Raw genomic sequence first — 12,166 nt, 5'->3', positions numbered from 1 at the left:
ATTATTCTATTATATCTGACCTTTCTACTTCTTTCTCCTTCTGCTCTGGTGAGTTCTGTGAAACTAGATAATCCTTGACGTTGTTATTCTTAAACAATTGGAAATTGAGGCATAGGGGCACAGCACATTCTTAATGGCCCAGGTGCATGCCCTGTGTTCTCGTCTTGGAAACAACGTAATAACTGCACAATCATAGTTCCAGATTAATGCTTGACTTGCAAAGAAACTTTAAGGAAATTATTAGAAAATGAATTAGTGCCAACATTGGGACCCTAAGAAAGGAAAAAGTTATTGAAGTTAGGAAATAAGTTTTACATAACACTTGAGAGTGGTTCCTGGATTAGGAAGTATAGAATATATAAAATTATATACTAGTAAACTAAGTCAAAATAAGGGACTCTTACAAGAGTCATTGTGTGCAAGGAACAGAAAGCTAGCAGAATCACTGAGGTCAGGGTTAACTTCATTCTTTCTGGCCACTGCCTGACCGCTTTGCCTGTGTCATTTATCAGTAGAGCTTCACAGGAAAAGGCAAGTAGCTGATCTCAGAACTTTGAGCTCTGAAGTATAATAAGTCAAAAGTTAAAGTTTAAATAATGATAAGTTTGCAATTATCATTATTTTGGCCACAGACCTGGCAATAGGGGAATCTTGAAACTTTGGGGAACAATTGTAATTCTTAGTTCTATGTGGGATGTGGCTACTTTTTGAATTTGACTTGGCAATTATTATACAATGTCTTTTTCCTACCTGCTTTGGAATTATCAATAAAAGACTGGGGCAAGAGAAAGACTGGAGTGAATGAGAGAGAACACGTGAAGAGTGAATGAGAGAGAGCATGAGGGAGCGATTGAGAGAGCAAGTCTGAGAACAAGGGTGAGAGCGAGTGAGAGAGCAGGAGAAGAGCTTGTGAAGAGAGTGAAGAGAGAATGTGAGGAGTGAATGAGAGAATGTGAGGTGTGCATGAAGAGTGTGTGTGAGAGTGAAAGGAGAGTGCATGTGGTGTGTGTGAGATATGTGTGAGGTGTGCATGAAGAGTGTGTGTGTGAGTGAAAGAGAGTGCATGTGGTGTGTGTGAGATATGTGTGAGGTGTGTATGAAGAGTGTGTGTGTGAGTGAGAGTGCATGTGGTGTGTGTGAGATATGTGTGAGGTGTGCATGAAGAGTGTGTGTGAGTGAAAGGAGAGTGCATGTGGTGTGTGTGAGATATGTGTGAGGTGTGTATGAAGAGTGTGTGTGAGAGTGAAAGGGTAATGAACAGAGGTGTGTATGAGTGAGGGAGTTTGAGAAAAGAAACCACAATAAAAAAAAAGCAGAGTGTGCAAGAGAATGCAGTGTGTGCAGCCTCAACCTGAGAGAGAGAGAGAGAGAGAGAGAGAGAGAGAGAGAGAGAGAGAGAGAATTTAAGCCTTGAAATTGCCTGTCAGTTTGTACCCAAAGAGTAGTCTGTGAATATTTATTATGCGCCTTCCAGATATCCCTGCTTCCAGTTGAGAACTCGGACCCTGTGTCAAGGCTGGACCCTGGCATAGGTGTATGAGTGATGTGCTCCCATGTAAATCTGCTCACCACTGTGTTGTGGATGTTTGTGAGCTGACAGTGGGACCCACAAACCAAATGGCACAGAAACAATTACTAGAAAACAGCTGTGAGCAGTCTAGCAAGAAGCTCAAAGGACAGAGAAGCTGAGTGGCTGTGATTCATCAGTGTTTCATAGGAGAGACCTGCACACCTCAGCCAGGGAGATCAGCCTCAGCACCCAGGAGAGGCAGCTGTTCTGAGTTCCCTCCACTGAAGCTCCCAAGCCAGTGTGTGGGAGACTCAGTGCACAGAGGGCCTGTCAGACTCAACAGTGAGTGTCATTAGCTGTGGCTTATCTCACACAGACAAACACTGAGCACCTCAAGTTCTTTATCTCAGTAACCCACAGGTTGGAGGTACCAGTGAATCTTCACCTAAACTTAATCTCTGTCCTGTATATACATTCACTCACTGACAACCCCCTATGCACATACCAGCACCTTCTAAATATACAATGCACCTGAAAACACACACACACACACACACACACACACACACACACACACACACACACAGATGGGCAGATTCACAAATTTGCTCCCAAGGGCCCTGATATAACAGTGTTGGTTAATGAAAAAATTTTCATTCATTTTGTTTCATGTGTATCTCATCGTCTCATCTCATCTCTCCTCTCTCTCTCTCTCTCTCTCTCTCTCTCTCTCTCTCTCTCTCTCTCTCTGCCCCCTCCGGTGTGTGTGTGTGTGTGTGTGTGTGTGTGTGTGTGTGTGTGTGTGTGTGTGTGTAGCATGTGAATGCAGTCAGTGTCCAAGGAGGGGAGAGCCTGCATCTAACTTCCTGACAACATTTACAGGTTTTCAATACCAGGCATGGGACACATGGCTTTAATCCCAGCACTCTATAGACAGATGCAGGCTGTTCACTGAGGCCAGCCTGGTCTACAGAATGAGTTCCAGGACAGCCAGGGCTACAAATAGAAACACTGTCTCTAAGTGTCACAGAGCTAAGTGGAAAAGGAAAAGCACAGTCTCTCCTCAACACAAGATAGAAATTGTCAGGCTGGAGAGATGGTTGAGTGGTTAAGAGCAACGACTACAGTTCCTGAGGTCCTGAGTTCCAATCCCAGCAACCACAGGGTGGCTCACAACCATCTGTAATGAGATCTGAGGCCCTCTTCTGGTGTGTCTGAAGACAGCTCATGTCCTTTGTTTATATATAATAAACACATGATTTTATTTTAAAAAAGAAAACGTAATTGTGTTCACTGGGGAGAGTAGAAGGAAGGAAATGGGGAAGGGGTGGAAAGGAGGTCACTGGGAAGAACTGGTGGAGGGGGGACAGTGGCTAACAGCAGGGCAGCAAAGAAGCAGAGCCTGCACCAGGGGATGATGGGGTAGGGAGCTGGAAAGACAGAGTGGTGTGGAGAGAAGATGGAGGAAGTGAGAAGAGCAGACTGAGTCTGAGGGAGCCTGAGGCTGTGTCTCCAGGAGAAGAAGCAGCAGTGGAAACTGCTAGAACAATCATTGGGGCCCCTACTGGGTGAGAACAAACCAGTGACTCTGTGAGTGCTGCATGCATGGGAGTGGGCAGAAACTGGAGCTCTGGTTGTAAATTTCCTTGATTCTGACCGCACTTTTTGCAGAGGATGTGTTGACCACACCAATCTTTTTCTTTTTCCTTTCTTTCTTTCTTTTTTGATTTCAACTTTTATTTGAAAACAACTTAAATTTTAGACAAATGATTTTAGTATATAAATTTGATTTTTTTTATACAGAATATAAAGATTTCCCTCATTAATCTCTCGTGGGAAGGGGATTACAGGCCCGAAGGAAGACACATTCTGCACACAAAGTACACCTCCTATGTGTGGCACTGGGGATAAATGGTGTCTTCTCCTGAACATACATTAGAACCAAGTGGTGACATCACACATCAAAGGTCCCCTTCCCCCCTCCCCCCCTCCCCCGTCTGTGGTTTGCTCACATTGACCTTAAGGAATTTGGGGGGCAGGTAGTCTTCCTTCTGGTTCTGGGGCTTGGCTGTGCGCCTCCTGCTGTCCGCTAAGGACTTGGCCCTTTCACTCCCTCAATTGTAGGCGTGTGCTTCTCTCTACCTTTGCAGGCGCCACCCCGACAGGCTCCTCCCAAGACGCCGGTTCTGCCGGCCGCCTCAGGCCTCCAGCGCAGGGCGCGGCCTCAGGCAGCTTATGCCTACCGCGGACTGGACTCCTTATTTTGTTTCTTTACCCTGTGCTCAAGGAACCCTGAGGGCGCAGCTGCAGGTGAGTGAGATGAAGGGTCGGCCAATGTGAGCGTCCTGAAAAAGTTGGCTCAGTATTCAGGTCACAGTAGCAGACTCCATGGGCCTCGGGGACCTCAGGGACCTCTGCATGTGCCACTGAGGACCAGAGCCACCAGGTCCTGTAGGGATTCACAGAAACAAGTAGGAAAAGGTGCCCTAGGAACCTACAAGGCTGGAACTTGAACTCGGAAAGCCCAGAATTCACAGTCCAGGTGCCTGGGACTTTCGCAATTCTCTGTGCTGGGTCCTGTGCGGGGAGGTACTGAGGATTCCTGATTTTCTCAGCAGCTCTGGTCGCACCCTAGGCCGCCTGGGCTCAGAAAGGACCATAGCAATGAGAGCCACCACCAAGTGCAGTCTTTCTCTGAGTCTGGGCCTTTTGCTGCTGAATTTTCTGGAGACCGCGATGCTAGAAGGTGAGTTCCCAGGGTCTACATGGAGGGGGTCTACGTGGAGGGGATTGGGGCACTGAACAAGGACCTGGCTAAGTCGGGAAGTTCCCTCAGTCCTGAGGTACCAGGAATCTCCTAGGCTTCTTCTCCACTTCATCAACTCAGCAACTGCGGACCCTGATTCTGCCTGCCTCTACTCCCCTCCCCCACGCTGCACATAGAAGTTCTGAAAACAAAACAAAACAAAACAAAACAAAACATGTTATGGCAGGAGGGCATAGCGGGACTACAGGGTTGAAGGTTACAGCTGAGAGAAAAGAGTACTTGGTGATGTCCTCAACACCACTGGGGTCCTTAGGAAGGAACTCTAAAAACCGGTCTCTGGGACTGGATATGCTGGGCACAGTGCTGAGCCCTCCAAGGGAAAGGCTCAGACAGCTGACCTGGATCTAAGGCAGGCTGTGCTCTGAAGACTGCCTTCCTGAGGATTCATCACAAGCTCTGGACCATTTCAGAATCTGTTCTTGAGCTTTCCTTCCTACCTTCCCATCCACTGTCTCATGGTACCTCCCAGACTGGTGGGAAAGAAAGGTTTAAGGAGATACATTGGGCCTTCACCAGACAGACAGGTATCTCTTCTTGTGAATGGATTGGGTGTGTGGTTTAATGTGGGGGAAGCTGAGCTCTGATGGCCAACAGTGCTGTGTGACAGAGCCCAGTGGGAGCAGGGATGAGCACTGAGCTCACAGCTGGCAGCTCCCCTCTCCAGGACAACTGGGGCATTGCCTCAGGAGCTTCCCTCAACTCCAGGATCCATGTTGAATTTCCATGTGTTCTATGTTGCCTCCCTTCCCTGTGAGTGTTCAGATAGATTTTCATGCCCAGGAACATGGATTTTATCTGACAGATTTTATCCTTCAGTACTTGATAGTAGACAATAAGTGTACTTGCAAGATAAATCTCCCTGCTGACCTGTATGCCTTTGAGGAGTTCTAAGACAGTTAACTACGACATAGAATTAGTATCCAGAAGCTGGTGGACCTCTTGATTAGAGGCTTCTCCTCCTGGTCCGTCAAGAGAGATTCTGAGTGCTAGAAAAGCATGACTCCTATGGACCCCTGCCCCACTGTGGACCTCACCTGCCTGTTTCTCTCACAGGTACAGACTCTCTAAGTTGTACCTTCACTGTCAAGTACAGATCCTCACCTGGACAGTGCTCAGTGAATGGAAAGACTCTCCTTCTTTTTGATGATGAAAGACAGAATTCACCTGTGGGTAAACCTGAAAAGAAGGGAAATGCCACTAAGGTGTGCAATGATTTGAACCAAAGCCTGAAAGACATTTTTCAGAAGATGACGAACCTGGTGTCAGGGCTGTTTGATCAGTCCAAGGGTGAGTATGAGACAGAATGCAAAGATAGAGATTATGAATGAGGAAGAGGAAGAACAGAGCATATGCAGGAAGGGGCTGTGGATATATCTGCATGTAAGAGCTGAATATTGACCCAACCTTCAGGTACATGGTACCCAATGTGTAAGAAACAGCAGGCCAGGGAGGAAAGAATACAGACCCCTAAGCATGTACAGAGCGACGGGACCACTGAGGGAGGATGATTGTATAAAGGGTGAAGATGATGGTGTTTGGTGTCATTTGCAGGTAATCACACCTTGCAGGTCACTGTACAATCTCAATATAATCAAGGAATATTCATGGATGGATGCTGGGCCTTCACGATTGATAGACAGTATCCCTTCTACTTTTATCCAAAAAACCTGACCTGGAGAGAGAGTCATCCTGATGCCAGCAGGACCGTGAGTCAATGGCAGAACAACAGGGAAATAGCCCAGAGTCTCAGGACGTGCTCCATGGGGGATTTCAGCCAGTGCCTCAGGAAATTGTTGACAGACTCCAGAGAAGTGCCAAGTAAGTAGTTATGTAGATGATCACGAGGAAACACCCACAGAGTGGGGAAGGCAAGACTATTCTCCTGAAAACTGTGATGATTTCCCTGTATGGATATCAGAATGTGTGTATCATGAGCCTCAAAGCTTTTCTCATTTTTCTCAGGATCAACAATAACGACCTTGGATCCCACCCAGCCTTCATCTGCCATCCAGATTCCACCCACAGTGGACAGTGCCTCATCTGTGTTCACCACCTGGAGTCAATATATATTTGTATTGATTCCTTGTTTAGCAATATTAATCATCAATGCATTGATCCGTTAGGTGCCTTTGTGGTTGCTACCATGATGAAGAAAAAGGTAAGGAAATGGCTGGGCTCACTCTTCTTCTTGGTATATTAATCAGGTAAGAACATAGGAAAGGGGTCCCAATGGTCTAACGCAAGCCACTCTCTATCTGTGTACTAGAATGAAGTCTAAGCTTAGTCTTCAACCCCCTCTCCAGAGTAATGTTGGAGATGATGATTGTTGGGCACAGGAGGAAGGCAGAGTCAGCATAACTCTACAGTCAGCAGAGGATGAACCAGGAATGTCCTCGTGAGGGAACAGAGAATCCATAGTCCTAGGATCCAAATAATATACAAGGAAAACATAAATGAGGTGCTCCCTCCTCATAACAAACAAAAGTTACCATTAGACTGTGATTAAAGGTCTGTTTTTTTTTTTCTGGGGTGGACATGATCCAGTGCAGTAATTCTTATGCCCAGGGCCACGCGTGTACATCAACAGCTCCTGACTTAGGCCAGCCCTTAAGACAGAAGGATCAGATTGAGCAGAGCATTCAAGAAGTCGGCTGACCTGTAATCTGAGCACTCAGGCAGCTCAGTGAGAACGACCACCAAATTCAGGGCCAGCCTGGGCTGCATAGTTGAATCTTGTCCAAAGAATGAAGAAAACTGCAAACTCCACTCATTTAACTTGGTCCCTCTACCTAGGCACAGTTCCATGCAGGTGAAACTGTGACTCCAAGTCTCTGTCCTCTGAAGTTGAAGCCAAGTTCAGTCAGGGAATGTGGGCCGAGTGCTCACCACTGACATTCTTGGCTTTTTCCAAATACATAAGAAAGTAAACATATAATTTGTGTAGAAAATGTCAATGTTCTTAGTATTTTAATGTGTTCTAAAAATTTTTCCATATACTCATAGGTTGATAATTCAATGTCAGGTGATCTTTCACATATTTAAGTCAATATAATTATTTTTAATAACTTATGTTGCATAAAAATTTTAAATTCACTTGTATACATCTGCAGACCTACATTTCCTTTGTGTGGGAACCTGAGGCAGGAGGATTGCCACAAGATTTCAAGCTTGTTGTCAATTACATTCTAAGCTTGGGTTTGGCTTGAGGGATATAGAGAAGCCTTGACTCCTAAGAATTAAAAAAAAAGATAGAAAGAAGGAAAGAAAAGTAAAAGTCCAGCAAATACAGACAGAGTTATATTTTGCTGGCTTCCTATATTTTCTGATATTTCATGTTTCCTGACTTTTTTTATATTTCCTTTTTATTCACAATTTTTGGTGTATTCGACTTTCAGCTCCAGAAAATCTTAAGCCCCATCTTACCTGAGCTTGTGGTGGGAAAAAATATCTAGAAAAAAAAAATAACGGAGAAAAGGATTGGGAACTGAGTCTGGTCTGTGATGAGGGCGAGTGTCTGGGAGAGGGATGTAGAGTGGGTGCTGCAGCTGATGCCCAGGAACTCAGTGTAAGCCTCATCCCTTTTTGTCACAGGTGCTCCCTGCTGTAGTCTGATCCGCAGTCTTCATCATCAGCTGTGTCAGGTGACACTTGAACATTGCCTGTGGCTTCTTCCTCAAAGTCTCAAACATAAGTATGTCTGATGGCATCTCTGAAATCTGTGCTGTTGACTTTGGACCAAACTGTTGGGAACCCAGGAGACTGATGGCGGTCAGTGCCTCACTCCCCAGAGCATCAGGGTGCCCTAGGCCATCGCTTTAAGCACTTTCTCTTGCTCTGTTCATTCTGCTTTCTTATTCTTGGATGGAGGTGTCATGGAGATCAAGGCAGCTCTAGCTCTAAATTATTGGTTGCTGTACAGAACAGGGGCTTGCCCTGGTGATTTCATTTTACCAGGAGAAGTTGGCTCCCTTCTGAGTGCAGAACAGATGTTGGGTGACAGGACACCTTCCTGTTAGCACAGACACATGCCAGGCAAATACCACCCACGAGGCAAAGGCTGGTAGTTAATGTAATCCTAAAGGTAAAAGTGCGTCACCTCTACTCTTATCAAAATTGGTTGGAAGCAGTGAGCACAAGTGCATCTCAATCTACATCAGAGAATCAGGTCTGAGGATTTATCCCACCCTCACGTGGAGCCCTACAGGGTCACCTAACCCTGCAATAGTTATGTCACCACAAACTTGCCCCCTGGCTGTTTGTGTCAGGGAACCTGCAGGCTGGGAACTCCTGGCCATATTAAGCCCTCAGCTCTGTCCACACTGCTAATGTCTCCTCCTTGAATCACTGTCTGACAGCTCATCTGCTGCTCATGCAAATGTGGGTCTGCATCTCACCTGCTGGATCCTCAGTCCTGCACCTCACCTGTGCAGTTCACTCAGTGCTGAGGCCTGGTGCAGCCCTGCAGCCCTGCAGCTCTCCATGAGCTTCGTTCGTAGCTCCTCTAACCACCTGCATTGAGTCTGTCTGTGTGTCTGTTATCCCTCTGTCTCTGCCTCCAGTCTGGTCTCTTTAAACTCCAATGGCAACTCTTTCACTCTTCTGCAGTCATTCTGTGACCTAAGGCCATAAGAAAACTGTGTGGTGTTCAATGTGTGATGTGAGAGTCTACCTCATAATTAAGACTGGAATAAGAGAGCTAGGGGCTGGCTAGTTGCCAGTGGTAATTAGGACTACCTGGCAATTACAGCCAGCGAATTGGATGGAGCTGGTAAATTAAGACATAGATGTGAACACCTATTTTTCCTGGCATAGCTCACTCTTGATTTCCTCACAATATTATAAACATCCAGTGAATAAACAGACCATTGGCAAAGAAATTGGAAACACACAACCTTTGTTCAAAGAAATGCATTGTCTGGTGATAGAAATCAAATTCAGCATCCCTACCAAACCCTGGCCAACAGAGACTAAGCTTGCTCCACTGATCCAATGCCTGCCTCACAGTTCAGTGCAACCTCACACTGTTCAGGGTGAGATCTGACCAAGGTAAGTGGATTAGGGGCGCCTTCCATCAGCTTCTCAGGATGAACGGGTTAGCAAAAATAAATAAATAAACAGTAAGAGAAGTGAGCAAACCTCAGATCACACATGTATGACCATTTATATCTAAGGTGGTCATAAAATTTTATGATATTATGAATTTATGGTGTGTAAAAGAAAACTAAGAAAATTGGTAGCTAGGGTAAGAAACATGAGTATCAGAGTAAAGGAAGATAAATCCCCAAGCAGTGTTGGGTCCAGGGCCGCACAGGGCCACAGATGATGGTCACAGTCTTAGACTATATGGCTCTACCATGCCAGGAACTCAGAGGGGCCTGGCACAGGCATCCAAATGTTTCAACCACAGTGGACAAGGATATAAACATTTTAGTGAGGAACAAGGGACAATGAGACAGCTTAGTCCTACAGTCCTTACAAACATGAGGACCTGAGATTCCTCCTCAGAACCCATGCACTCTGTGATGGCACATGCTTGTAATCCCAGTGTAGGGAACAGAGAGAGACAAGTGCATCTCTGGGGATTCCGCCTCAGCCAGAGTAGTTGAATTGGTGAGTTTCAGTAGAGACGAGCGCAAGATACAGTGTGCATGGCATCCTGGGAACTGACATCCTAAGGTAATGAGTATTCTCTGAAGTATGAGTATATGAACAAGCATAGGCACATGTGTATACACACACACAGACACACACACACACACTCACACAGAGAGAGAGAGAGAGACAGACAGACAGACACACACACACACACACACACACACACAGAGAGAGAGAGAGAGAGAGAGAGAGAGAGAGAGAGAGAGAGAGAGAGAGAGAGATACAGATTCTGAACTCAAACACAGGTAGTCACTTCTACAGAGGCAATATCCTGACGAGAAAGAAGTGTTTTCATACTAGTTATGAGATGTCACCTGGGCTTGTCTTCTTGGCCATTTGTATGTTTGTATTTGAATACATAAGAAGGGAATCGGTCTTGTCTTCTTAAATAGCAAGTTTCATAGAACCTTTTTCAACCACTGATCTTTGTTTCCTGGGGTGGGCAGGATTTACCTTTTAATTGTGTAAGGAAACAGGAAGAACTGAATCAGAGTCCAAACATTGGAATGTGGTTATTAAAAGAGAATATTTTGATTTTATTTTTGAGGGAGGGACACTTTGTCTGCATAGCTGCCCTGACAATGGGCAGATCATGACATGAAAATGATGCAGAAGACTTCCTTTTGGAAGGGCTGTATTGCTGAGAACAGTGCATTGAGAGCCCTGTGTGGGGTCGCTGAGATCTCAAGGGGTCCTAGGACCATAAATCTTAAGAAGGGATTGACCTATGTTTTGCAGAGGGAAAGGTTGGTTGTTGCATGAGGTTGAAGGCCAGACTCTGACATCACTCAGAGATCCAGTGGTCCTTGCTGCTGACAGTAGGTGTTGGCGCAGACGGTAGTGATGTATGGCACTATCTACATTTTAGTGACTTCTAATCTAGACGACAGACACCATACTGGAGGGTTAAGTGAGACCAGCCAAAGTCAGCACAGAGTCAAAGACACCACAGACATAGACTGTGAGAAGGAATAGTGAACTGTCACGGAAAGAATGTGTAAACATGTCCACAACACTCCCAGGAACCCAATTGATTGCAGGTGGGGAGCTCTTTCCTCAGCGGATCCCTCAGGGGCAGGCCTTATCATGACTACAGTTGGAGGGATGAGCAGGACCTGACAGGAGCTGGTTCAGACATCTCCCATGGTCTTGCACCTCATGGGAGAAATTTCAGAGAAATTTAACACACTACTTTAATTTAAACTGGAGAATACTGGGCAAATATGGGGTCAGAGTGTGAACTGCACTTTTCGTAGTATTCAGTGTCAGGCGTGGGCATCTGTCCCAAACATTATTGACACTCAAGGGTCTCATCCTAGGGAGAGGTGGGTGTGGAGGAAATGTATATTGTGCAAACATCAAATGGGTGATAGACTTAGAATTGGGAATAATTTAGGATTGTAGAAGAGGATAAATTAGAAGGGGAGGGAGTTAAGATCTTCAGTTCTCTCAGTTGAACCAGGTCCTGGTGAGAATCCGGGATGCAGCTGGTACACTTTTAAGTTTATATTATTTGTAGCTGTAGTTTTGGACAAGTCTATGAGACCATGTAGATAGCACCAGCTTCGTTGTGTAGTTCACAGATGTATTTTTATAGTGGTTACTTTCAGGGGTGTAGGAGAGTTTCAAGGAAACTTTGTCCTTATTTCTCATCCACAGATCCTATTCTGGATAATGGTATTTCTCTGTGAAATGACCCTAAAATTGAACGCTGGGATCTCCACATCCTCTCTGTAGTTCTCATATCCTTTTAGAGCTATCCCCCTGTCAGCTATGCTGGGACATAGACAACCTGGTGGGGAAGGTGAAAATCACTGCTGTCAGCCCAGCCCTTGATCCTCATTGCTTTAGGCCTCTAGCTGTGGCCATTGCAAACTCAGAAAGTCAGTTACACGAGACTTGAAGAACAGGTAGTAGTTTTAGTCTGTTGCATAGCTTTTAGGAGTGACCAGCTCACAGCTCAAGACACCTATGAATGTGGCCAAATTAAATGCAGAAACTTCTAAAAGTTATTTAGAGGCAGTTTTGCAAATATATTTTGGAAACTGGATTGTATGGTCCTCAAGCCTGAATTAGGACATCACTTTGTGTTACAACATTGAAAGATTAGACCCTTCTGAGGAATAATTATGAACAAAATCAGATTCTAAATCAATGTTGACTATGACAAAATT

General features: G+C 45.4%; 2 protein-coding genes across 5 annotated transcripts in view; one reads left to right on the top strand and one right to left on the bottom strand.

Annotated features, from left to right (window-relative positions):
- Positions 1–12,166, bottom strand: part of Lrp11 (LDL receptor related protein 11) — a 126,879-nt gene that overhangs the window by 98,444 nt on the left and 16,269 nt on the right. The window lies entirely within an intron of this gene.
- On the top strand, positions 3,708–11,940 carry LOC148006817 (histocompatibility antigen 60b-like). Of its 3 annotated transcripts, none has more exons than XM_087604554.1 (6): positions 3,708–3,820; positions 4,146–4,256; positions 5,391–5,624; positions 5,889–6,155; positions 6,300–6,495; positions 7,929–11,940. In XM_087604554.1, exons 2-5 carry the CDS (start codon positions 4,175–4,177, stop codon positions 6,458–6,460), a joined length of 744 nt encoding a protein of 247 aa, XP_087460680.1. In that variant the 5' UTR covers positions 3,708–3,820; positions 4,146–4,174; the 3' UTR covers positions 6,461–6,495; positions 7,929–11,940. The 3 variants fall into 3 exon arrangements, with proteins under 3 accessions (XP_087460680.1, XP_087460678.1, XP_087460685.1); XM_087604552.1 differs by having other exon boundaries at positions 4,129–4,256; XM_087604559.1 differs by having other exon boundaries at positions 4,126–4,256.

This window comes from Rattus norvegicus, chromosome 1, assembly GCF_021556685.1.
Source record: "Rattus norvegicus strain SHRSP/BbbUtx chromosome 1, alternate assembly SHRSP_T2T, whole genome shotgun sequence".
Taxonomy (NCBI): domain Eukaryota; kingdom Metazoa; phylum Chordata; class Mammalia; order Rodentia; family Muridae; genus Rattus; species Rattus norvegicus.
Note: the sequence above shows the minus strand (reverse complement) of the source record. Positions and strands in the feature narration are given on the sequence as shown.